This window comes from Globicephala melas, chromosome 2 (genome assembly GCF_963455315.2).
Source record: "Globicephala melas chromosome 2, mGloMel1.2, whole genome shotgun sequence".
NCBI lineage: Eukaryota > Metazoa > Chordata > Mammalia > Artiodactyla > Delphinidae > Globicephala > Globicephala melas.
In genome coordinates this window covers 140539070-140566815 of record NC_083315.2, presented here as the reverse complement: position 1 = coordinate 140566815, position 27746 = coordinate 140539070, and the positions used below count along the sequence as shown (strand labels likewise).

At 41.7% G+C, this 27746-nt stretch overlaps 2 protein-coding genes across 6 annotated transcripts in view; both read right to left on the bottom strand.

The window, feature by feature from the left end:
• Window positions 1-3783: 3783 nt before the first annotated feature.
• On the bottom strand, window positions 3784-13027 carry AKAP5 (A-kinase anchoring protein 5). The gene is made up of 2 exons (XM_060294897.1): window positions 12889-13027; window positions 3784-10314 (listed from the first exon to the last, which is right to left on the bottom strand). Exon 2 carries the CDS (start codon window positions 10045-10047, stop codon window positions 8761-8763), a length of 1287 nt encoding a protein of 428 aa, XP_060150880.1. The 5' UTR covers window positions 10048-10314; window positions 12889-13027; the 3' UTR covers window positions 3784-8760.
• Window positions 13028-17228: 4201 nt separating this feature from the next.
• The window catches only part of MTHFD1 (methylenetetrahydrofolate dehydrogenase, cyclohydrolase and formyltetrahydrofolate synthetase 1), a 58637-nt gene continuing 48119 nt past the window's right edge, over window positions 17229-27746 (bottom strand). For all 5 annotated transcript variants that reach the window (XM_030855205.3, XM_060294893.2, XM_060294894.2 and 2 more), the window contains 6 exons: window positions 26082-26182; window positions 25049-25226; window positions 22622-22729; window positions 21939-22091; window positions 18738-18831; window positions 17229-17365 (listed from right to left, as the gene is read on the bottom strand). In XM_030855205.3, the coding sequence (XP_030711065.1) occupies window positions 18742-18831; window positions 21939-22091; window positions 22622-22729; window positions 25049-25226; window positions 26082-26182 (630 nt within the window). In that variant the 3' untranslated portion in view covers window positions 17229-17365; window positions 18738-18741. The remainder of the gene's footprint in view (window positions 17366-18737; window positions 18832-21938; window positions 22092-22621; window positions 22730-25048; window positions 25227-26081; window positions 26183-27746) is intronic.

The following is a 27746-nucleotide window of genomic DNA, read 5'->3' as shown; positions in this document are numbered from 1 at the left end:
TCAACAACTGGCTTTCTAAGCTGCTGTTCTTTATCCTTTTCTTCCCTCACTTCCTTCCACCAGTTTCATTCTCCGAGACGGCTGAGACATTCTCTAATAGAGTTCTTGTACCTTCCAATACTGAGTGAATACAGGCTACCCTTTCCTCCCCATAATTTCTGCTTACAATTTACTATTAATATTATCCTAGGACTTTGTACCTCATCACCAAATGCTTCTCTTAAATTTATTTTACAACTGATTAGCCAACTTGGGCTTGGGCAACTTGGGAGAATGAACCTGCTTCCTCCCAGATAAATTCTCTTCCAGTATTTATATAATGTTGAAACTTTTTTCATTGAAACAACTTGGTGATATTGTATCAAAATAATGGAAATAAAGGATCTTCCCTTAAGCTGTTAGAAAACCTTGGTGTCCTTTTATGTCAGAAATCTGAAGGAATAGCAGTGCTCTGGGAGAGCTTCTCTGCACAACTGAACTGGTCCTTGCTCTCTTGGGAGCTGGGGGAGAGGCTTGTGCAGGAAGGAGGCCTGGGAAGGAGGCCTTCATCAGCTGCAGTTGTTATCCATTGTCTGATCTATGCTATTACTGAATTTCAGGAAGGTTCATGTTAGATTTTTGTGGACCAAACAGGCCTTTGAGGAATGAGATCTTGTGAATTTAGCTCTGCCGCATTTTTCTGTAGTGGAAGCCATATGGTACTTAGTCCAAACCATATGTAGGAAAATACCTAATTGAAAAAAAAATTTTTTTTTTGGTTTCTGGCATTTGTACTAAGTGCCTTGTAGGGAGGAAAATCTAAAGAACCTATGGTGGTTCTATAGGAAAAGGATACATTTGCAAAGATAAGGGAAAAGGTTTTAAAATGCAGACCAAAGATTCCAGTGGAGTGAGTCTCAAAAGATTTTTTTACTGGACCAGTTCTCATTTCCCAACATTGCCCTTCTTTCACATATGTGCATAGTCTGCTGTGAGCTCGGTGGTACCTGTCCTCTCTTTCTATCACAACATTTTAAAGTGTGGGAGGAAAGGCATATAAATGGAAGGCTCCTTTTTAAAATTTAAAACATTTCCTGTTTCACTGTTAACATCACCAGTTTTGCAGATCTCTCAAACTGGTGGTTATGTTCAGACCCACCACATAGAGCCATGCAAATTATGCACAATAAACTCTAGGGGGCGTCACTCACCAAATGCGTGCTTCTGGAGTTGGGCTGTATAGTTTGAACAGCTGTGCAAGGCAGCCGTGCCTTTCCTTATCCTGGGTTAAATGTTGAGTCTAAGAAGCCCTTATTTTGAATTTCTGCAGCAAGTAGCAGTTTTCACTGATGCAGCCAGGAAATTATATTAAACTAAAATACACAGGTGGTATAAAGAACAATGAAATCAGAATAAGAAAAAATGAATACTCCCTCGGTGACACAACTATGTGTTTGTCAAAATGTGTAGAACTGTGCACTAAAAAGGGCGTATTTTACTGTATGTAAATTGTACCTTAATGAAAAAAGGTTAAGACCACCCAGATAAATATAGAAAGTCTTGGAGCTTAATGAGCCATGATGATTATCATTCACTTTTAATCCTTCCATAGGTCAGAAAAAAACACCAGCCAGATATTGAGTATAGAGAAGAAAACCCATGAAACTAAAAAGGTAATTCTGAAATTCACTCTGAAATAAGCCAAATTACTGATAAGGCTGTTTGTGGCACATCTGAAAGGTTGACTTTTTTTCACCTGAATTGAATAGTGAGCGACCAATTATTTTGGCATTCCGTGCATGTTAGCCTTCACAGAGTACAAGAAGAGTTCTAACCAGTTATTTTGATCAGGGGGATAGAAATACTCTAGTTAAGTTTTGGGTTTTTTAAAATAAATTAATTTTATTTATTTTTGGCAGTGTTGGGTCTTCGTTGCTGCATGGGGGCTTTCTCTAGTTGCAGCGAGCGAGGGCTACTCGTTGCAGTGCGCGTGCTTCTCATTGCGGTGGCTTCTCTTGTTGTGGAGCACCGGCTAGGTGTGCGGGCTTCAGTAGTTGTGGCACGAGGGCTCAGTAGTTGTGGCTCGCGGGTTCTAGAGCGCAGGCTTAGCAGTTGTGGCACACGGGCTTAGTTGCTCTGTGGCATGTGGGATCTTCCCGGACCAGGGATTGAACCTGTGTCCCCTGCATTGGCAAGCAGATTCTTAACCACTGCGCCACCAGGGAAGTCCTCTAGTTAAGTTTTTATACCACAAATGGCTATTCCACACGGAACCTCTGCATTGTAATTTATATATGAGGATATTTGATTGGTTTGAGCATGCATGCCTGTAGCTGCATTACTCTTACCTGTGACTGATCACAGATATGGTCCAGAGACCCACTTGTAGCTATACTGACTGGACCTTCCTGTGTTCTGAAGGTACAGATGTCAAAGTAGGGATTTGGGAATAAAAGGTTTGAGTACAAGTGTACAAATGACTGCATCTGCTTTTGTGTCACCCTGTGCTCCCTATCTCCCAGGAATATGGAATTGGAAGGCCTGTTTTTTATGGCAACAAGTATAGCTGTGAAAAGTGTAGGAAAGGCTTAATCTCTGCTCTATAATTGCACTGTCATAAATATCAAGATAAGGCCAAAAGTCCTATTTGAGTCTAGCCACGAAACAAATTGTGAGGAAAGTGCGTCTCGTCTTGCTAACATGCAGAAACTGCTGGACACCACTACCATTGCTATTATGATAGTTTGGAATTTACAGAGACAGTTTTTTTTTTTTTTTTTTTACAGAGACAGTTTTAAGTTTGGGAGTTTCCCAACCTAGGAGCCACCATCCTCCCCTCACGTAGGTTTTCCTTAATTGTTCGTAGTGTCTGTGCCCAGCTTTGCTGAGGATTTTCTGTGAATGTATAGTGTGCTCATGTACATATATACATATACTTGCTTTTTTCCCTAAGTTCAGGAACTTAGCCTCCAGTGATCTCAAGCTTCAGGGAAAAAAAGAAAGGTATGTACTTCTCCAAGGGATTGGGAACTCCAGAATTCAGCGTTAAGGGCAGAATTGCCTGAGAGGACAAGTGTTGCAAAAGGTTATGTACTTTTCTCTTAAATTAGAAAGATGTGATTTAATAAAATTTTTTAAATTCTGCAAAGTGTGAAATATTAAATACCCTATGTACAGTGTACCTTAACAAGACATTTTATTTTGGAACAAAGTTTAGTTTTAGGACTTTTAAGACGCTATCAAGTTTAAATTGGTCCCAAGATTTGGAAAGCACATTCTTTCATAGTGCCTATTTACTGTCAATGGGCTGTGCTTAAGAAAAAAACAGGGTTGCTGATGTTAAGGGAAGAAAATCAGTGTCTTAATAAACACAGAACTTTTGAAACACCCAGCTTTAGCAGGCACCATCTGAATAAGCATTTCCACATAAAGATCACTTAGTAATTTGGAAAACCATACAGATTATTACCAATTTATAGGTTAATACAGAAAAGACAACTAGTGACAATGGCAAGAGACAATGAAAACAAGTACACTTCTGTCAACTTCATAGATGGCATCAAAGTCAGAATTGCCCTTTAGATGGAATTATTTCAGTGAAATTGAATTCAAGTTCGAGGTGTTTGTGTTTCTCTTTGCTGGAGGTGGGCTCTTTTAGGCATGTCTTGTAAAGTTTGGCCAACACTCAGGAGAATAGAACTTTTGGTGGTACGAACTCAGTAGTTTCAGTGTGATCTTTATGGTTTTAGGAAATTAATGTACTATACCACGTTTCTCTTAAAAGATTTGGATAAATAAAATAAACATGAGCCAATATAACATTTATTTTGTATTAACAGTACATATATTAATTCAGGTTTGAAACCTTTTTTCTACAGAGTATGATTTCTTTAATATTCGCATCTGATCCACAATAATATAGTACTAATTTTAATGAGAAATACAAATTGGAACTTCTGCTTTCATAATAGCTCATCCACTTAACATTTTTACAAAGAACTACTATAAATATGTAACATTATGCAGGCTTTTTTCTGCACCTGTTCACAAATCAGAAGGAATATACTTTTAAGCTATTTAGCAACCGAATGCTATCAAACTGCCCCTGTATTTATATGACCATCTCCTCATACCAGACAAAATGAATCTCTTTCTCTTTAGTCTCCAAGCACTCACGATGCTGCATTACTGTGGTTCTTTGCCTTAACCCCTGTCCAAGTTTCAGCTGCTGCGGCTCCCTAGGTTGAGCTCTTCGAGGGCAGGGAGACTGTCCCCTTTATCAGTGTTTGGCATGTGTCATACCCAACACATGTTGAATAAATTGAATTTAATCTAAATTTAAGTAGTTTCTTTCTGTTAAATTTTTGTAACTAAGTAAGGATTACAAAAAAACTTCAAAAATGTGCCATAAAATGTACTACATATTGAAATTTTGAATTCTGTATAATGAGAAACTTCATGTTTGTGAAGCAATAAAACATCACAGGAATTTGAAACTAAGAAACGCTAAACCTTAAATGAGGATGTTTAAAAATGCAGAAAGGGCAGGCAGAAAAGTCCACCCCTAATGTATTGAGTATCAGGTGAAATTAGAAAGCAGACTTCACACATTTGAATAAAGTTGACATTAAAGGGGTATTTTCAAACAATGGATTCTAAAGCTTAATAATTATGTTAATTCTGCTGTAAATCCCCCCAAATTAATTATTAACTATAAAAAATAAGGCAACTTGAAGTTAGAAACTTATGGATGAAGTTAACTCTGGATTTTTTGCAGAAGCCAGATTCGACTGGTGCCCTCTCATGATCCATTATTTCTAAAAGCCTTTAGCTGGAAGGCTATTCACACATATTGGTGAAATAACGTAATCGCTCAGAAATAAATCAGAGTTTTTAAGACTTCATTAAATAGTAGACCAATTAAGATCACAAACTTCGTGCTGTCAAATGGATTATCTTCAAAGAAAATTATGCTGACAGCTTTTCTGAAGAACTCCATTTGTACCAAATGCTTATTGTTCCTTGAGGTGGAGGAGGTGGCAGGGAACATGATTCCTCTTTGAATGTTCTTCTGTTTTCTGCTACCTTTACTTAAATGTGACCAGGGACTATTTTTATATCCTATAAAGTACTTTGAGAAAATGTTAAGTGAATAGTGCTACACAAAATAGAGGAGGATTTTTGTATTCGCTTGTTGTAAAGCAAACTGAATAATACTTGAATCTTAAAAGGGGGAAGATAATGTGCTGAAGAAGTTACCTGATAAACCAACCAGCCTTGTAAAATCGAGTTTAAAGAGAAACTGAATCCCAGCTACTTAATAAATGTTCACTAAAAGCAGCATTTATACCACAGCAAATTTAAAGGAAAATTAATGTGGTGTTATTAAATTGCCTTTTAAGTGATATTTTAATATTGTCAAATGGATGTGAATTGAATAAGAACCTATTTATATTCATTTAATGTCTTGCATATAAGGTCAAATTGCTTAAAATAAATACCATTAAAATAAAAAAAATATGAGAAACTTCTAAGTCATCTGATTCCTAATTATTTCTATAACAACAAAACAATTTAGATCACCTTACAATTCATAGTAGTGGGATTTGGCCATGTAGCAGATATAATCAGATTGAGACCAATTAATTTCTGGAATCCTTTTTCAAACTGGATCCTACTTATTTAATTCACCAGATATTCTCAATAGAAAAGACTGAGGAGAAACCACTTAAGAATGAATGCAAATAGAGTACACATGTCATCACAAAAACTATCAATTATAATACATTCTAACCAAATATGTACCACACCACAGTGGAAAAAAAATAGAAACCTAGGACTACTTAGATCAAATGTTACTTTCTTAGAAGAATTTCATTACACATATTTACCTCACGTTTTTAAAACTCCCAAATAAATACACCTGCACATTTCAAAATATTTTCAATAACTGGTAAATGCTATACTTTTTGCTTATTCATGAGAAATTACTAAAAATTTACAATGAAAGAATATGGCTTGAGCCATCCTTGCAGTAAATGAAGGCAGGATTCTTCGAAACACTGTTAAATGCACCAACTTTAATCAGTCTTTTTAAATTGCTCACTTTTAAATATGTAGTTGCTGGTAGCTGTCCAAGTCCATTAGCACCACATATAGTGAATTAAAAAGAGTCTTTAGGGAGGATGACTTAGCAGTCTTTTTTTAAAAAATGTTTAAAAATTATACAATTAAATGAAATTGATTTCTTGGGTCATGTTTTGAAAGATCCACTTTTCATCTTGTGAAACTGAAGGATTTTGGTAGCTTCCCTCTTCCTCCCACCCCACCCCCCAAGGTTATAAGCATGAAGGTAGGAAAATCTGGGGGAATACGGGGAATACATTTACACTTCAGCAAAGAATCTTGCTAATAATATCCATTATCTGGTTCAGTTCCAAAGTCAGATTAGGTTCTTCTGCCAGAGGTCTCAATATGTACTTACAGGAAGAAACAAAGATTCTATGGGACAAATTAGCACATACTTTCTGTATGCAATCCATAAATAATGCAGGAAGTCACCAGATCATTTGAAATCATCTAATGTACATTCTTTTCTCCAAGAATGTACAAATACCTTACAACTCAAGCAAAAGCTCTTCATTACTTCATCTACTTTCAGAGTGACACTGTCACTCAGTTTAGACAGTGGAGGACTGTACAATAGGAACCCTGACCTGTGAGGTACGGAAGTGGGTTGCAGTATTAGGGTCATTTCACACAAGGAAAGGTTGAAATAATTACTTATTTTTTCAAAAAATATGACAATCATTGAGATTGATGATTTAAATAACTGAATAAAATGCAAACAAGCCCTTCTCATTGTTATATTAAGTTCATTTTTTTTTTTTGTAAGGGACTAGTTGGACTAAAATTACTGATGAAAAAGTTTATTTTCAATATCCGTGTAAAATTTTTACTGGTGTCTCTCAACACATAGGCACAATGAAAGATGTATTTGGCTCATTCTTAGCCAAGCATGAATATTTTCACTAAATTATGATTTCCTATGACTTTTATTGCCAGGTTTGCTTTGAGTCCACTCTCCCCTCTTTGAGGAGAGATTGATGAAGACAGTCTCCAGAGATTTAATCTTGCAAGACGAATCGTGTGTTATATGTGGTAATCTGTTACTTGGGAAGTTTGTCTTCTCCTGGATGGAAAATAATCCACTTTTTGTTGTTTTAATTTAAAAAAATTATTTATTTTTTGGCTGAGTTGGGTCTTTGTTGCTGCGTGTGGGCTTTCTCTAGTTGCAGTGAGCGAGTGCTACTCTTTGTTGCGGTGCACGGGCTTCTCATTGCGGTGGCTTCTCTTGTTGCGGAACACAGGCTCTAGCTGCGTAGGCTTCAGTAGTTGTGGCACGCAGGCTCAGTAGTTGTGGCTCACGGGCTCTAGAGCACAGGCTCAGCAGTTGTGCACTGGCTTAGTTGCTCTGCGGCATGTGGGATCTTCCCTGGACCAGAGTTCAAACCCGACGTGTCCCCTGCATTGGCAGGCGGATTCTTAACCACTGCGCCACCAGGGAAACCCTGTTTTTTGTTTTTAGCTTTTCAGCAGATGATCCCATGCGCAAGTGGATTTTTTTTTTTTTTTTTTTTTTTGCAGTGCGCGGGCCTCTCACTGTTGTGGCCTCTCCCGTTGCGGAGCACAGGCTCCGGACGCGCAGGCTCAGCGGCCATGGCTCACGGGCCCAGCCACTCCGCAGCATGTGGGATCTTCCCAGACCGGGGCATGAACCCGTGTCCCCTGCATCGGCAGGCGGACTCTCAACCACTGCGCCACCAGGGAAGCCCGCGTGCGCAAGTGGATTTTTATACAGGTCTGCTTGTGGCAGAAGAAAGATGGAGATGGAAAATGCACTCCCTGTTTCCACACCTTTGCACTTGGTAATTATTTGCCTGTTTGAAGTAATTTGTGAATGGCTTTTGTAAGGAACTTGAGCAAGACTAGAAAACCACTCATGTTTAATCAAACTATTATTTTTTTGGTTTGCAGTATTTTTTTTTTTTTTTTTTTGCGGTATGCGGGCCTCTCACTGTTGTGGCCTCTTCCGTTGCGGAGCACAGGCTCCGGACGCGCAGGCTCAGCGGCCATGGCTCAAAGGCCCAGCGCTCCGCGGCACGTGGGACCCTCCCGGACCGGGGCACGAACCCGCGTCCCCTGCATCGGCAGGCGGACCCTCAACCACTGTGCCACCAGGGAAGCCCTGCAGTATTTTTTTGAGGTAAGACTACTACCTAGGAGTATAACAGCTATAAGTCACACATTCACAAAAATAGCTCACCTTATCACCATTTTATACAACATAAAAGTGCACTGTAAAAAAAAAGTTGTTGAAAACAGAATGCGATGTTAACCTATACACAGTGTTGAACTTTTAAAAGGAAACCAGGCTTTGTGACATCAGAGGACATTAAAGAGCTTATGGCATACGGCAAGTGCTCAATAAATACATCTTGCTTCTCCCAGGCAGTCTAATCTCCACAAACCATTTTAGCAATTTCCTAGATATTACTTTTCATTGCAATCTGTACTGACTTCCTTCAATCCAGAAGTGGCTACATTTCAGTGATAAGGGAGGATTTTACAACTTAATTCTTTAGCACTTCTGGGTTTGAACTGTACCTTTAAATTCTACAGATGTTAAATCTCTCATTTGTTACTGAATAAGAAATACCACAAATATGTAAAATAATTTACCATTAAGCATTTTTTCCCTCCCATGATGTGGAAATTAAGTCACTGTAGAAGATTGCTTTTTGCATTATCATCAGAGGCCATTTCATTAACCAGCTGTTCTATAGATAACTGGATAGCATTCTTGACAAGAGAAGAAGCTGTTTCTATTAAGAGTGTTTCATATTGTTCTGAAGTTCTACTCTCAAAACCACTATCATTAGCAAAAACCCCCACTTGCTCATTTTCGATTGAAATTAAGAATTGCTTAGGGACATTTTTAGATTTCTTAACATCAAATTCACTGATTTCAGTGTCTGTGATAATAATAGCAATTGGCTCCATTCTTTTGCTTTCTTCTGGTTTGGGTTTTTCTGCAGTGATTTCATTTACTTGAAAATCTGATTCCTGGCTCAGTTCAGTATCTTTCGGCTTGCTCTCCTCAGCAACAGTCTCTTTACTTTCACGGTCTTTCCAGTCTGGTCCACTTTCTAGGATACTGTTTCTGGCTTCTTCCAGAATTTGTTGATCTGGGACTGCAGGTGAGGGAGGAACATCAGAAACCACTGGGAGCTGGTGTTCTGTGTCTGAAGTTTCCAGTGGGCTTGCTTGCTGAGGTTGAATGCTTTGTTTTTCCTCAAGCGTTTCAATATCTTTTTCAAGGATTAGAGTTCCTGTTTGAATAGCAGAATGCCCTGTATCTAACTCAAGTTCTACTGAAATCACTTTCTCTCCAGGAGAAGTTATGCTGTTGTTCACATTTGATTCACAGACCTCATCACTCCCTTTCTGTGAGACATCTTCCCTTACATCCTGCTTCGACTTGGTCTTTGCTGCCTGGTCATCTGATTGGGTCAGAGTTTTTGTATCCAAACTTCCAGCCTGTCGTTGGACTTTGATACTGCAGTCTGAGTCTTCTATAATTTTGGAATGATTACTTCTTTTCTCCCCTTTTGAGAATTTTATACAAGGAATCTTGAGTCTGGATTTTGCCTTTTTTTTAGAATTATCATCCTCAGCATTGATTTCAGGTTGCACTTTTGCCTCAAAGGGCTTTGGCTGCTTTGAAGAATCTGACCTTTTGCTGCGTGTTACAAGGCGTTTGATGGAAGCCCAGGCCCCCCCGGGGGGCTCTGGCTGATAAGAAGCTCCTGCTTCTGGGGGACGCTTCCTTGCTGCATCAGCAGCTTCAGAGCCAGCTTTGGGCTTCATTGCTTTGGCTGCTTTCTTTCTTCTCTTGAAGCAAAGCGTCGATGCTTTTTCCTCCTGCCTCTCATTCTGAGGACTAACCTCTGCTGATCTCTTCTCATCCTTGCTTTCTACTTGTATTTCAGGAACTGTGATCTCCATTTTTATATTACACTCTTTCTTTCTCTAGAAATCTGTATCCTCTCTTCCTTAGCAGCCTTTTATGACAAAAAAGTAGGCAAAAATATCACACTAAGTAAAATTTCTTCCCGATGTAATCACTCCTTTCGTCTTACTCCATACAGTTGTTTTAGGTGGTTTTTCCAGTTATAAAAATGCCTTGTTTCACTATTACTTGTAATTTATCTCTTTAATTTCTTCATGAAAGCCCTTTTACTGGATAGATTTTTGTTTTATTTAAGGGTCAACCTGATAAGAGAAAAGAGAGTGGTATTTTATTTCACCATCAGCCTACTGTTTTCTATAGAGACTATTTCAGTTGAATGCATATGGTTCTACTGGGCATGTTTCCCATATAATAACTTACTAAAATGACTGGAGAATAAAAATTGGGGTTTACTTTTGCCCTATCCAAAAGATTTCAGTGTGAATTTCTTTTGCTGTCTGTTTGTTAAAACTTCATTTTGGATTACTCTGCAAATCTGATATTATTTTATCAGTTCTGGAGTTGTGTTGTCTTTACGAATCGTTTATGACTCTGAATTGCAAGTTAACAAACAAAAACCACCACACCACCATGAACAACAAAAAACAATGAAGGGCAGGGTGTAATTTTTATTAATGCAGTAAAGAGCTCTGAAGTTGCAAAGGATCTTAGAGATTATTTGAGATTATTCAAGTCGAGCCAGATGAAGAAACTGAGCTCCAGAGTGGGCAGCTGGCCTGCTAAAAGCCACACAGTTAGATGAGGTCATAGCCAGAGTTAGAACTGAAGACTTTGACTCTCTAATGTTCTTTCCATTATACCATAAGGTTTCTGTTCTAAAAATGTATGTTCCATGAAGGAGGTGCTACTTTTCATACATGCCTTGGGAAATTTTTAACATTACTGTCATTCTCCACTCTTAAATCTGTTTGTGTAATTTTGACTTTTTTTCCTAAGTATCTGCAGTTCAGACATTTTCCATAACGAGCACATAGTTGAAGGTCAGAGTGAATGGTAATAATAGTTGACATTTATTGAGCAACTCCTGTCTATCAGGAAGTGCTAATAAGCACTTTTACATCTCTAATCTTCCCACAACATTACAGAGTAGGTGGTGGTATCACCATCTACAGATGAAGAAATTGAGGCCTAGAGAGGTTAAGTAACTTGCTCTAGATTATACAGCTAATCGATAACAGAGCTCAGATTCAACCCAAGATTGCCTGTTTCTAAAGCCCGTCCTCTGGAACTGGGTTTTAAGAGTTTCATCAGAAAAATGAATTGTTTGGAGATGCTAATCTGCACTAGACTCGCTAGTGAAAAAAATTTAAAAATTGCTTAAATGGTTGTGTTACCATAATGTAGCCCATCAACTGATAACTGAACCAAGACTAGACTGAGTTCTTGCTATTTTAAAATTTAAGCTTTTGCAGTTCTTTATATTTTATTTTTGTGGTTCTGGAACTAATTTGAAAGCCAGAAATAAGTTGATAAGATATGCAATTGGCAAACTGATTAGTTACATATAAATATAAAGGTATATTTTAAATCAATCCACAGAACGGTATGAGGGTACCAATGAATAGAGACGTGAGGTGATCACCTAACAAAAATCCTATGAATTTTAGTTGATGGATGTCCTAAAATAAGCAAAGGGACTCTTTCTTTGTATTTTTTTTTTTTTTTTTTGTAAATCCTTCACTGTTGAAGGTTTATTTGGGTAGCTCTTGATTCTGTGAACCACAGAAGGAATTGGAACTCTGAAAATCAGTTCATGATCTAAGTAAATATTCTCTTAGGTTGAGTGTTACATACTCCATGCCCCTGACAGAAAGGCAAAGTCATCCTAGAACAATGATGGAACTAAAATATGAACATTTTACAGTGTTCCTCCTCATACGATGTTTCCATAAGCACAAGAACCACAGCTGATTATAGCTCCTTAAGTCTCGTCACCTCTTGTGAGTTCTCAGTGCCTGAGAGTTTTTATTAACCAGAGGCTGTATAGCTAATAGAAATACTGAAATCGGATCATGTTTAGGAATGTATCATTTGAAACTAATCTGGATTGCCCAAAGACAACTGCTTGAGAAGCTCACTTAAATGTATATCATGATGCAGAAATAAATACGCAAACAAAACCTAACTGAAATGGGGAAAATGCAGCCTGTAGATACTAAAACTTTGCAGGACATTAGACTGCAAATGATTCTCCCTTAACCTGCACAAATAGTTTTATCGCCTGGGCAATCTTAAAGTCCCTGTTGTAATTTCCTGATAGAATCGCAAGTCTACTGCCACAAAAAATACCCCTTCCCCTTTTCCCGTGAGCAGAGAAGCACGGAGGCAAAGAGCAGCCACTTCCTGGGGAAAGCAGTGAATCTCTCCCAGCGCCAGATGTGGACCACGAAGCTTTCTCCTGGAGGAGGGCGTCTCTCCTTCGGCTTGAATCGCCTTATGGCAGGAGCTAGAGCGTAGCAGAAAGTACTCAAAAAGGGAAGTGCTGGGGCGGGCGTGGAAGACATAACCCAGCTTCAAGCTATCTGCACAATTATAATGTCCAGGAACCCGGCACTCTATTTTCCCCCAAAAGGGTAAAGAAGGAAAAAAGCTACCAGCAACACGAGCTGTAACGCGCAGAGGATAGATGTGGGCAGAGCTTTCGAGGGTCGCGCTGGCTGGAGATTTCTGCAGACAAACGACCTTCCCGATTCTCACTCCGGCCACCTCGGGCGGCCCGGATTCCCGGTGTCCAGTGGGCACCTCCCGCCCACTTTGCCGCGCAGGTGCACCGGTCCGCACCCTTTACCTGCAACCTACTCGCCCTCTTCACTTACCGCGGGCGCCGGGGTCCCTGGTCGACGCTGTCGCCGAGGTCGCGGGGGCGCTCGCTGGGCTGGGCGCACGGGTAGGCGGGAAGCCACGGTCGCACCCGGAGCAAGCAGCCCTCTGCAGAGAACGCAGCCCCGCGGCGCCCCCTCCCCCAGAGGGCGGGGACAGACAGCCGGCTGCACCAATGCGCGCGGAGGGTGCGGGCGCGGGACGGGGCCGGGCTAGGGGCGGTGGGCGCGGGGGAGGGTGAGGGGGTGATCGGAAGGTCTTTCCGAGAGCAGTTCGCCCAGCCACGGGCGCTCCCAGCCTGGCGCGAATCCCTGGCGCGCGACCACATCGGGGGCCACCGAGAAAAGAGAGGGCTGGCAGATGGGGAGGGGACCAGGGTCATAAGCCTCCCATTTTCTCAGACGCAAAGTAGCAAAATCCAATTTTAAATTATGGTACTCCCATTATAAATCGCCCCACTGAATATTTAAGTCACAGCAGATACCACATTTTAAAAGTAGGATTCAAAACTGTGCAGTGAATCTCGTTTGGCGAGAAAATTACATGAACTGAGAGAGAAAAACCTCATTACACCCAAACCCACTCCTGGAAAAGTTTTGGGTATCAAAGGGTTCATTGCCAAATCCTCTCAGAGGCCCAAGACACAAACCCGTGTCTTCATAAGTATCTAGAAGGCAGGCAGAGATGATGCAACCTGTGTGCCATCGAGGTCAGAACACAGGAACCCAGCCCCATCCATCCTTTATACCTTATATATATTTCCAAGAATAAGTAGCTTACAAGTTATCCATGTTTCCCTTCAGGATATTCCTAGGTGGCTGCTTAACCTTGTTCCTCTCAAGCGGGGCATGGAGAATAGGAGACAGCTTTCCTCACAATTCCAGTCCTGATCAGAGCAAAGGGCACAGGCAATATCTACCCTCCTGCCTGACTAGGTAGGCTGTGTATTTTCACACATTTTGAGTCTTTAAACAAGTTCCTAGCCTTAGTGAAAAGCACCATAAGCATTTATTTGTACACATAATCCATTGTGTACAATGCATTTAACACTAATGAAAGGTGTTACAATGAGAGTGGGCTTAATGTTACCTACAACGGCATTCCTGGGAGCTCCAGAGGTGAGGTCCCGTGGGATGCACAATTCCTGCCTTCTCCTCTGGCCCCTCCCAGGCAGATGAAGAACCTATTATGATGAAGGGAAGAACTACTGAAAAGTAGTTGTACTTAACTCTTTTCTTCAATAGGATCATGATCTTTGAGAGTAAACCTCAGTTACCCATTTTTGGATGTTTTTCCAAGAATATATTTTACCTCTAAGTTTCTATAGCTTCCACTGAAACTTATTAAGCAAAGCACTATTAGGACACAACAGCAAAGCTGAATCTAAGCTGTCAAGATCTTAGAGACAAGAGCTGTAAAACAGGAAAATCCAGAAGCATCTAATTTATAGTAGTTATAATTAAGAATTCAATTTATCTTTGTTCATTCATTGAATACCAGGCTGTGAAGATGTTTTATATCCCCAGATGAGTTACTAACCCTGCTTACTGTCAGTTTTGAACTTTAAACAAGCCAAAAGAAATCCATGCCACTCATAACCAACTGAGATGCAATTACTTATTGAGATCCAAGTTTTCTCAAATCTAGCAGATCTGGGAGTTTGCAACAATTTCAGGCAAAAATAAGATGAGCTTATCTAGATGAAGACAGGGTAGAATAGCTGTCTTATTAGGAAGTAACTGGAAATGAAATCAGTGATAGGTTAAAAGCAATAAAGGCCATCTTAAGGACTTGTAAGATCTTATCCCAGTTGCTTTTCTTAAAAAAAAAAACCGACTACTGAAAGGGAACTGAAGAGTGGTTTGAGGTAAGAGGTGAATTGATTTTGTATTTGAAGGGCAGATTTCTGTAAGGTGTATTACATATAACTCATCTCCAACCTCCAACACACACACTCACAGAGTACAGAACTATAAATAAAATACTGCACTGTCGTTTTTCTTTAGAATACAACTAGAACCCGATGCCATATCTGAGTTAAAAAAAAATGTATCCAGTACCTCATACAGGAAAGAAACCTGTCATCCTTGAACTCACTTAAGTGACAGTTAGTAAGTTATTACCCATATCATTGTCTGCTACTCAATTAGTAGCTTTTCATTATATAATGAGAAACAGGCTCTAAATATATCTCCAATCTGATGAGAAATTATCCTACCTACAGCTTATCTTGTTAACATCACCAGATACAGCGTGCCAATAAAATCACTTGCTTATTTATCTGATCTCTACTGATCATACCGTTTCTCCCATCCTGGTCCCTATTCACTCACAGCCTGGGCCTGTAGCTACCAAACCAGGAAACAATGGTTAAGTGTCCATCAGAAGGACTGTTTAAATACTCCACAGCCATATGAAACAAGATGAATCCCAAACTGCTGATGGAGCAAGACCTCCAAGGTATATTGCCAAGTGGAAAGAGCAAATTGTACCATTTGAAATTTTACTGAAGGCATATTTTACTTCTAGGAAAATTCTTGCATTAGTCCATTCACTCCAAGCAATACCTGGTAAAGACAATTTGGCTTATTTATTGTATTAGGGCTGTTTTTTTGCCTTATAAACCTCCACTTACCCTCTCCCACCAACTGTGTTCACTACTTCTATCAATATTAAAGATTTAAACCCACACAGCAGGGACTTCCCTGGTGGTCCAGTGGTTAAGACTCCGGGCTTCCAATGCAGCGGGTGCAGTCGGGGAGCTAGGATCCCACATGCCGTGGGGTGCGACCAGAAAAATTTTTAAATTAAATAAATAAATAAACCCACATGGCTTTTGGTGATATGAGGAAGGCTGAATTCCTTAAGGTGATCTTTAAGTCACCACGTCTGACAATAGACTGCTTTCTTCCCCTGTTTACAAATTGAATTCCCAGAAAGTCCCATCCAGATGAGGTTTTATAGGACATTTTAAAAAACACTAGAAACAATGAACTCTGTGCAGACAGGGCCCAAATGATGCTTTTGAACAGGAAATGACATCACTGAGTGTGTACAATGTGCCAGGCAGTATACAAAGCATGGTGGAGCTGGGGCTCCGTGCTCATGACCCCTTTGCCATATGCCCTCCAAAGCACTGTCATCATTTCTTTAAACTGCAAAACCTACACTATTACAATCACACCTAGGGGATTAAAAATAATAAAACCAAGGACACCAGGAAAAACACTGCTCTGCCCATGCTAGCAGTCTTTTAGCACTGGCGCCGGTGGGGATGCAACATCTTCTGGAAGGATCCAATGCAGGAAGAAGAAGGGGAAAAGGGAGGAAAGATGGGAGAGGAAGAACAGAGTTAGAAGATAAAGAACAAGAAGAGAAGGGAAAACATGCGAGGGAAAAAACATCCTGTAGGGAGGGAGAGAGAGCTCAGGCACAGGGCAGAAGCTCAATAAATATGTGCTGAACCAACAGAGCAGAAAGAGCTACCCTACAGTTAATGCTGTATGACCATCCTTCCTGAGGACTTATTAAAAATAAATGGTGCTGGGCTTCCCTGGTGGCACAGTGGTTAAGAATCTGTCTGCCAATGCAGCGGATACAGGTTCGAGCCCTGGCCCGGGAAGCTTCCACATGCCGTGGAGCAACTAAGCCCATGTGCCACAACTACTGAGCCTGCGCTCTAGAGCCTGTGAGCCACAACTACTGAAGCCCGCTTGCCTAGAGCCCGTGCTCTGCAACAAGAGAAGGCATCGCAGTGAGAATCCTGTGCACGGCAATGAAGAGTAGCCCCTGCTCTCCGCCACTAGAGAAAGTCCGCACGCAGCAACGGAGACCCAATGCAGCCAAAAAAATATATAAATAAAATAAATTTTAAAAAAAATGGTGCTAAAGCTGTGACAGAAACGGGAATTCTAAGGAAATTCAGGACAAAAACCTGTGTAAGCAATACTTTCTCGGCGTAAAAAAAAAAGAACAATACAGAAAAGTATATGACAAAAAGGCATGTCCTCTGGATTCTACTTCTCTCTCAGCCCTCTCAGGAGGTCTCCTGTCCTCCCAGAAACACACAAGCCATGCACCTTTCCCCCTTTAAACACAACGTATCATATAGTACACACTACAACTTGCTTCTTCAGTCCAAGGGGTCTCCCAGATCACACAGGACAGCAGAGCTAGGGCAGCAGTCTGTTAATGCTACAATTTATATTTGAACACCGAGATTGCAAAATTATTTACTTTTATTCTATGGATGCAGTAAAGTAATTAGGCATGTGCATGAATGATTTGTGTTGATTTATACACAGTGGTGGGAATTAAGACTGAAGAAAGGCTTCTGGGAAAACTCCCACTACTTATTTTTCAGAAAATCTTCGGGGCCGGGACTGACTTCTCTCAACTTCCACACACTTCCCGATAGGAGGCCTGAATAAACACTGGCCAAACTTTCAAAGTTGCTTCTTGAAGATGGACAATCTGGAAGGAAAATGAAACAAGAAATAGTTTTCTCTAAGCGCTGAAACATCTCCTCTTCCCTTCCACACAGCACCATCACCCTCTCTCACTGTCAAAGTTGTCAACATTTACCTCCCTTCCCACTGCCAGCTCTTCTGGGGTCTGTCCATAGACTTGAAGACAATGGACAGCATTTACATTATGGCTGTGTGAATACTGTTCAAGGGCAGACCAAGCATGAGCCAGGATGACATTTCTGTGTGCTCCCCCAGCATCTAGCACATGGTCTCTCTGCTGTGTAAGCAGAGGTGCTTCTATGAGCAACCACCCTTACAGTTGCCCAGATGATGGCCACGGTTTGCTTCCACCTGGACCTTTACATTCTTAAACAATGTTAGAGCTTTTCTTTTGCATAATTACCCTTTTGACACCCTTGTCTTTCTAGCTCTCTCTACTCTTTCTCAATTCCTCCCTTCTCCTGTTCCATGTGGGATTTGTAACTCTGGGTCACCTGCAGTTGTCAGGACTCCCCTTCTTTACAGTCCAGACCAGGCTTTGGTTTCCTGAAAACCGTGTCTCCCTTTTCTTTGGTCTTCGCTGTGCTGGAGTACACTGCTAAATCCCTTCCTAGGAAGAGGCGTCGGGGTGCCAAACTGTGCGTGTCTGAAAACCTCTGGATAGATTTGGTGGGTGTAAACACAGGTGGAAAGTCATCTTTCCCCGTAGACCTGGAGGGCATTCCTCCACTGTCTAGGAGCCTTTTACTGCTGATAAGAAGACAGAGGTTCAGGCTAATTCTCAGTTTTTTTCATAGGCAAAAGCCATTTCTTCTTCTTTGGAGAGGATTTTTAGGATTTTCATCTTTGATGTTTCTGAAATTTCACCTGGATATGTCCAGGGGTGGCCCATTCATTGTGATGAGTACTTGGGGGCCCTTCACTTAAGACCCAAGAACTCCTGGACTGGTCCTGCTTCCTTCTCTTTTCTACTTTCTGGGACATTTACTCACTCTTGTGTGCCAACTGTCTATTCAGAGTATGCAGACCTTCAGCTGCTCCTGCCCTCCAATGTGCTATCAGCTCCAAGCCCGGAGCCTCCTGGGGCTCCACAGAGGGGGTCTAACCTCCACTGGGGTCCCTCCTTAGTTCACTGGATGGCGCCTTTCCACCCTACGCTGCCAAACTGTGATGAACCCTGCTCTTTTTCCAAAAATGTTGAAATGTAAGTATTTCATTCATTGGTTACACTACTGCCCCCTCTCCTCTCACTGATGTCTGGAAAGAAATCTTTTGAAAGCACTGAATTTGCGCTTTCGTAGCTTTAGCTGGAGTCCTATAATTCATAAACATGCCTCATAAGGAAAAAAGCAGAACTTTCACCAGAAACAACTTACCTGTTTAGAACAGCCCATTCACCTGCTCAGTTTCAGGGTCCAAATCAATATCATAGAAACAGGGCCGGGTAGGGAGTCCAGGCATGGTGCTCATCTAGGAGATGCAAAATAGCATTACAAACAAACTTAATATGATTTTTTTTCACCTTCCCTTCAGCTAGAAAGCTCAAGGCACAAAGACAGAATATTATTTTATAGTTAACCATAAAATGGCACTCTTCATGTTACATATTAAAAACCAAGTCACTGATCCTGTTATGATCTCAGAGAGAAACCCTCGAGTCCTCCAGCAAACCAAACACCAGATTTCCTCATGGGCTCCCACACAGCCTGGTGCAATAAGAGGCTGAGGAGGTGCCTCCACCTTCGTCCCACAATGGCAGGTGCTGGGGGGGCTGAGGAGTCAGTTATTCACCCCCTTGGTCCTCACATCACAAAACCAAAAGGAGGTGCAGGGCTTGTCTGCTGTTTAATTTTGTTTTAATGAGTCTTGTGTAGATACCCATATTATTTTTGCTTCAGCAACACAACATTAGGAATCAGTATCCTTTAACTTGGGCCAAGACATTTCTGTACCTAATCTAGATGGTTTTACAATCACTGTTCTTACTGGTCCAATTTGGCCTTCTAAACCTGAACTTGCGATGCTCATGGATTTTATTTACACTTGCTTCTTTTTCTAAAGAGTTGGCTTTGACAAACATCTACTTAGATATAAATCTGTAAGGCTTGTAAGTGGAAAACTCAGTATATTTTTAACCTGTAACAATGTCCTTTATAATGAATACATACATACAAGTTTCAAATCAGATCTAGACAGGAAAAGAGTTTAAGTGGAACTTCTACAACTTAACTGTAAAAATGTCATAGAGGGCTTCCCTGGTGGCGCAGTGGTTGGGAGTCTGCCTGCCGATGCAGGGGACACGGGTTCGTGCCCCGGTCCGGGAAGATCCCACATGCCGCAGAGCGGCTAGGGCGGTGAGCCATGGTGGCTAAGCCAGCGCGTCTGGAGCCTGTGCTCCGCAATGGGAGAGGCCACAACAGTGAGAGGCCTGTGTACCGCAAAAAAAAAACCCAAAAGCTGGTTCTGACATCTGAGCGCCAATCAATACTTCCTAGAACCTACTACAGGTAGCTGTCATGGGTCTCTGTTCTCACATTCTGTAAGAGATAAGCAACTGCTGAGCGTGGGGACAAGGAGGAAAAAGGAAGGGACTGGTCCTCCGCCCTAGCCTAAGAGCCTGAAGATGACACTAAAGATGAAGGACAGGGCTTCCCTGGTGGCACAGTGGTTGAGAGTCTGCCTGCCAACGCAGGGGACACGGGTTCAAGCCCTGCTCTGGGAAGATCCCACATGCCGCGGAGCAACTAGGCCCGTGAGCCACAACTACTGAGCCTGTGCATCTGGAGCCTGTGCTCCGCAACAAGAGAGGCCGCGATAGTTAGAGGCCCGCGTACCGCGATGAAGAGTGGCCCCCACTTGCTGCCAACTAGAGAAAGCCCTCGCACAGAAACGAAGACCCAACACAGCCAAAAATAAAAATAAATTAATTAATTAAATAAAAAAGATGAAGGACAGGTGCCCACTGACGTAGACACGCATGTGCACATGGGCAGAAAATTCTGAAGATAATCCCCAAAATAGCGATTAGTAGAATTATCAGTACTACTCTTTCCCAAAGAGGACTTTTTTCCCCTTAAACATTGGTCATGTTGATAATCAGAAAATGTTTTTAAAAGAAAAGAGTATGTGTACATACATATAGGAACTTAGATATAAAACTCCAAAAAGAAGCCACCACACCTTGAATTAGTACATAAAATGCTCTCAAGGCTTCTGAACCCTGTTCAGGCCCCAACGGCAATCAGAAACCTTGAAGAACAGTAATTGTTAAGGCGTCTAGATTATGTGCGGAAAGGTCTTGGTCCAGGTGGGCTTCTAAGGTGAGAGTCTGTTCTGGATGAGAAAATCCCAGCCTGACACTTTCAGCTTTGCTTTCGTCTCTACAGCCACCCCTCTGCACCCACACATCAAAGTAGCAGCGACAATACTGCTCCTTCAGCTGCTAGGTGCTGATAATTTCTCCGGAAACAACACACGTTCTGCAATATTCGAGGTGCTGGGTAAATGGTTTAACGTTCCTACTGAAAGGGAATTTCTACAAACCCCAGGCACTGATGTCTCGGAGCAGAGCGACGCACGCCTTGTGCCTCTGGAGGGAGGGGCTGAGGGGCACTGGTGCACACACCCTGTCTGACCACCACTGTGACGCGATGACGCTGCCCCACAGAGAGCTGACAAGAGCAGGGCTCACGCCTTTAATAACCTGCCCAAGGCCAAAACCAGCAGGGGTGAAAGTGGATTCAGTTTTAATGTTCCGTACTTTCAACTATCATATCACCTCCTACTGCTTTCTTACTATACTGAAAGAAGCTCCAAAAGGAGGTCTATTGGTTTCCTTTACTTGTGTATTGGCTTAGTTTATTATTTCGATCCTGTACTGCAGTAAGAACAATCTGCAGATGTAGGACACTGGGCAGATCTGTGGGGGAACCTGGGCACAGGATCAATGCAGACCCTGGGACAAAGTTAGTCCAAACTGCAAGTATGTCCTTAAGTTTTCCTCTACCTCCCTATTAGCAATTTTCCTCCTTAAACATGCATGAAAACTGTAAGATGAGATTTGATAATCAAATCATCTCAAAGTGTAAATAAACCCCCTCCCCTTTCATATCTACAGGGTTCACTCACATTTTAAGGGGAAAATTCTTTACTCAAAAATGATGCATTCCCTGAATTTCAGGCATAAACTCCAGGCCTGTCGAGAAGACCTGGGAGGTGCAGAGCCTCAAAGGGGCTGGTTGGGAGGACCGAGTCAGTCTGTGAAAGGTGCCCAAAAAAGTCAGTTGTGATTGTATATAAGCACCACCACAGCCTACGAATCAAGCCCATCCTGGATTCAGTCAAGGTCATACTGCCACTGGGAAACAGTATTATTATTCAGTACAAGCAGTCACAGCATCATCCTTGAACTGAGACCAAGATGGTCCATAGCAAGACGATTCATCGTAACGGGCCCGACTCCAGCTTTCTCCTCAGCAATGAACTCTGCTAATTCGGCATTTGCGTGATGGCTTCAGCAATCAATTTAAGAAGCACGGGTAAACAAGCAGCGCTCTCTGCTTGCAGCGCTCACTCACCGTTCCCACCAGGGGGTACAGAAAGCCAGCCCCAACGCTGGCGCGGATGTCGCGAATGGGGAGGACAAAGCCAGTGGGCACGCCTTTTTGCTCTGGGTTGTGAGACAAGGACAAGTGTGTCTTGGCCATGCAGATGGGCAGATTCCCAAAGCCCTGGGGAAAGACAGGAACAGAAGTGGGACAAATGAAAGGCTGGCAACGCCACGAAGAACATCCGGGCACCTTGCTGATATGGCTTCTGCAATTTATTTGAAACATCCAACTCCCTTTACATACATCTCTACGTCACTGCCCTCCTCCAGCTTAGGTATTACTGATTAGAAAAAAAAAAACCTTTGTTGGGTGAAGGAGGTAAGCACTCACGACCATATCCCACAAGTGAATATTTCACTTTCATTTATATAACCAGTTAAAAATGATAGCTTGGAGCAGACATGAAGGTACGACTAAAGGCTCTCAATAAAGACACCCCATGTTTCCTCACGGCTTTCCCACACTCACATACCACCTCTAGGTAGATGAAGAACTTGGGACCAGACCACCTAATCCACGCTCAGTATTTAAGAGGGGAGAAGGCTGCCGCCCAGAGGAGGGGAGCAATGCCCGGTGGGCTGGGAGAATGCAGGGGTTCTGGCCCCAAGGCCTGCTGGACAAAGAGCTGAAAGAACCAACCAAACATCTACCTGCTTTGTGTAGACTTCAGCTTTGTGCTGTGCTTCGGGGAGCAATTCAATGTCATCTGCCCCATAGATCTTCTGTGCAATGATCCTGATTTTATCCTCAACTGGGAGCTAACAGACAGGAAAGAGAGGGGAGACCATGACTAGACACCCATGAGGACACGAACCTTTACTTACAGCCATGTTCCAGGTCAGAGTCCCCAAAAGGGCCAGAGAAGTTTTTATACACATACACAAACAGGCAAATAGTTTGAGGTTTATTGGATTAGAACTTTTTTTTTACTACCAAGCCCCAGATTTTATATGTGGAAAATGTCCCACAGGTGTAAAATTACTGTGTGTGTGTGTATTTAAGACCTCACTATCATAAACAATACTGCTCACTACTCAAGAATAACTATTTCTTCATAAATAAAATGTAACGCTCCAATAACGAAGATCAGTCTCCTGTCAAAGCAGACCTGGGATACTGTTTATGAACTAAGGCAACTGATATCCATTCACAGAACCCCTGGTGTGTACAGGAGAGGCAGATGCTATCTTTAACACAACATACCGATCGTTAATTGCTGCTACTTAGAAATTGTTATAAAAACAAGATCATCTACATATATATATATTTCTTTAGATCATCTACATATTTAAACAACCTAGTGACTTACACAACCAACATGCAATGGGTGTGGTGGGAAAGGATATGCTTTCCATGGCACCTGTGCAAACAGTGCAGCAGAGGGAGGCCAGTGGTCCAAACAGTGACCTCTAGGTCTAACAAGGAAGCCCAGGGCTGCTTCCTCCAGGGCAAAGCTTTCGGAAGTGGGGCCTGGCCTCTTAAATGCTCCTGCAGCCTAGCTCAAGGCACTAGGATTCAGAGCAAACAGCACAGGGAGAAACTACCCAAAGGAAATGGGAAGGACAGCTATTCACAGGTAACCTGGGTGAGCAAATCACTGAAATCAGGCAATATCAGACTCTATGCTCCCTAGCAACTAAGGCTAAGAGAACACTGAGTTTTGTTTGGTGAAAGAAATAATTATCTTAAATAATGAAAATAAACATTTTCAACTAAACAGTGATCATTTATGAAGGGGCTTTGTATAATGGATATAAATAAATATAATTGTCTATTCAATTACAGCTTTATAAAGATCCAATAGGAACTACTTTCATATGCCTCTTATAATTGGAGCTCTATAAATGCCAAGGCATATTCAGAACTTCTGAAGCAAAAGTACTTCCGTTGAGGAGTGATTTAAGACCAACAGATGCTTAAGACAAAAAGTGGCAGCCTCCTGTTTGTCAGAACAGAGAAAAGTTCCAAGTAGAAATGGGTCATAAAGTCCTCATTACCCCACTTCTTCCAGGCTTCCTGCTCGCCTTCAAGGACTGGGTTTCCTAATTCAGGTACTGTGGATGCGGCTTAGAAAGGGTGCCTATAAATGCTTTGTATTTGTGTGCAAACTTGTGTTTAGGGCATTTCCTAAAAAGATGGTTGGTTGAACAGGTTCTCAAACCAGTCTATAAAACTAAAGCTCAACAGGAAAATGTCCATGTCAATAGGAGAATGTTAATTAATTGTAACTAAGATATAAGAGTATTATACCTGCAAGGGGCAAAGAAAACGAGATTGTTAAAATTCAAGAGCAATAGGGTTTCTTCCGTCTACCTTTTTATGGCTATTTTTGAAAGTTTATGATTATCTTCTAAAAACCAAGCCAAAAAGCAGCCTAGATAATACAAGCAGAACTAGCTTCAACATCCATCCCATGTTCCTAACAGTTTCCAGTTATTGTGGGCATACTACTTAATGTCTAATCACATCCTGAAATACACAGAGAACTGAAAACAAAATACAACCCTATAATAACAACATTTTTGTGAACTGTCTTTACTGCATCCCAGAATAAGCAAGTGCTTCTGCCTGAGCCAGATGTACCATAATTTGCTCAGTGATGGAAAGAATGCTGAAGCCTGCCAAGGTGCTTTGGTTTTGCACCTGGGTGCTTCTCTGAACTTGAGGCAGCGCCCGTACCAGGAAGTACACTTCGGACCACACTGCTTTCCCCTATATCGGGGAAAATGTTTCTGAGTTTGATGTAGCCCCTTGCCAATTTGCCATGACTCTTGCTTCTATATGTAACCCTCTCTCTCCTGCCAGCAAAGGGACTGTACTGTGAGTCTTTTCAAAGTTAGGATGTGAGCCAACCTCCTGGGGTGTTCTTGCCTGGACGCCCTCCTCTGCCCGTAAGCAGCAACGTGTGTTGATAAGAAATCTGTCTGGAGTTGAGAGTCCAGGCTGTGGTCGTGTAACTCACCTACATGGGAATCAAACCCACAGGCTGAAGCTGCTAAACACAGGCTCTAAGCAGAAGCAGCCACACAGAAACTGCACTGTGCTTTTTGTTTTTTTGCATACAGCAGGTAACCCACCTTGAGGTCATAGAGGAGCTGGAAGCTGCTGGGTGCCTGAGCTGCCCTCTGGACGGCCTGAGCCAGCACCAGGGCGCCCTTGCCCCCTTCTGCCCAGTGAGTGCACTTCACAGCATCAAAAGCCCCATGTTCTTTGGCGAGGCGGGTGATGAGGTCCAGCTCGGCCTCCGTATCTGTCCTGTAAAGGCAACGCTTCATGTTAAAGCATTGACGATGGCTGGAGAGGACAGAATCTGTCATATTTTTGCCATTAAAACCCATGTGAATTACCCACTGATAAACAGACACTAATCAAGTAATACTGCCTGGGTTTGAACCCTGGCTCCACAATTTACTAGCTGGGTGACTTTCAGCCAGTTACTTAAACTTTATGTGCCTTGGTGTCCACATGGGTAAAATGGGCATAATCATAGCACTTATTTCATTGGGATGTTATGAGGCTTAGATGGTAAATACATGCAAAGTACTTATAACATTCTAGGCACATCATAAGGAATCGATAAATACTAGCTTTTCAAAAATTTTGCTTCCTATTTTGCTGTGATTAGACCATCAGAACAAAACCAAAACCAGCATTACAATAACTAAACAACCCACACAAGTTCTCTTACAGGAACACTTCCAGCTCAATACGTTTAACAAATTGTCAAGACAACATCCTACCAGGCCTGGTGAACTAATGGAACTGTGTAGGGCTATGACCTTCTCTTAGCACAAAAGGCCTTTAAAGACCAAAAGGAACAGTTAACTTCTGGCCTGTGTGTTACCCACTTCACCTGGTGGAGAAGGGCACCCACAGGAGCCAAATCTGACTCTGGACCCTCAGCAAGTGAGGTGATGAGTCCCCTGTGACATATGCGGTGCCTGTCATATGGCAGGCTCTCATCAACAGCTCCCAAAGCACAGGCTTAATAACCAATAGCAGTAACTGAAGAAGAGAACAAAGCTAAAGGCTGGGCTGCACAATCAGCACCAGGAGATGTTTGCTGGCCGTTTTCCACAGTCCCCCTCGACTCTTACACTTTATACTTACTTGAAGGCGTTCACGGCCACTACCACTGGAACTCCAAACATCCTGGCATTTTCAATTTGTTTCTTCAAGTTACTGAAGCCTTTTTCAACCAGCTCCAGGTTCTGCAGAAACAACAGTGGAAGGTCTGTGAGGTCAGAGAGCAGAACTGAAAACAGTTGCAGGTTCTTCTTAAAAGAGAAACTGTCTCCTTGACCCAGAAGCCACTCACTGTCAGGACAAGCCAATAGAGACATGCTGGAGCCTGCAGCCCTAGGGTGAGCTGTGCTCCTGTCCTGGCTGCCCTGAAAGGGTGAGATTTGCTGGTGCATCTGCCCTCATCGTGCTGTACCTTAATAGCTTATTTGCTGTTTGAACGGAATCAGCTGCCTTTATATAAATTATATTTACGACCCCTGTTTTATAGATTGTATGTACTTATATGGTACAGCAGTACAAACCGACTCTGTTCAGCATGGCACAGACCCTGCCATCAGAAGACAGGGCCTAGCATACATAGTGTGTGGCATTTGTCAGAAAACATGGAGTCGTCAGTGATGCTTTCACGGGTTTAAATGAACTCAACCATAAACCTTTTTTTTTTTAAATTAATTTTTATTGGTATATAGTTGCTTTACAATGTTGTGTTAGAACCATAAACCTTCTTGTGTCAGAAATGAGATAAATACCATTTTTAAGAACCAAATACTATGAAATTTAAAGGAAAGTAATTAAGGAAACACATTTTAAAATATTTTAAAATATGCTTCCTGGAGCACTGCTTGCAGCATGGGAAAACTGCAAACAACACAAAGCTCCTTCAGTAGGGGACTGAGCCAGTGAATCACGATATACACACTCGATAAATATGTATCAGGTACATGTTATGAAAAGTGCGAATATCTGTATTAGCATGGAACCTCTCAAAGATGTACTGAAATGGCAAAACTATGAAGAGATTAATTAATCCCATTTTTGGACAAATACAAAAATACACGTGCATATTCACGGAATTTTTTTAAATGTTGAGAGATACGCACCAACTGTTAACTGGGGACTCAAATCATATATATATTATATTCTTGTATTATTTAATTTTTTTTACCAAGGGTATATTATTATATAAGCTTAAAATACATTAAGTATTTTAAAAATGAAAATATCATAGTCTTATATAAAAATAAGTACACTAGATCGTGAGTAAAACCTAGCAGTAATAGCGCTTGGTTTGTGGATTTCATAAAACAGCAGAAAAAAGGTAAGATATAGAAAACAACTGAGATCATTATAAACATGATTTATGCTTTTTTCCCCCTTTAATAATTGAAAACTGAGATTAGAATTTAGTTGACATTCTAAAGAGCACAGCTAATTCCTTACCTCTAGTCACATGAAAACCAATTAATACATAAGATTGATTGAGAACAGTTTTAAATAAGTAGAATTTCTTAAACGAAGACACCAGCTGGGCCAGTGAGGGGCAGTTGCTCTAATTAGATGCAGGAAAGGCTGCGGGGTGGCAGGAGGGCCAGAACTGTGAATTCCCCTCCTACGCATGAATCAGACAAATGACCATAAAAGGCAAATCATAACTCAGAAGACAGGCAAACTGAAGGCACCAGCAATTCTTTGCTAGCTGCTTTTGAATTACTTCATTTGGGGGCTGAAAAGTGACCCTGTACTGCCTGA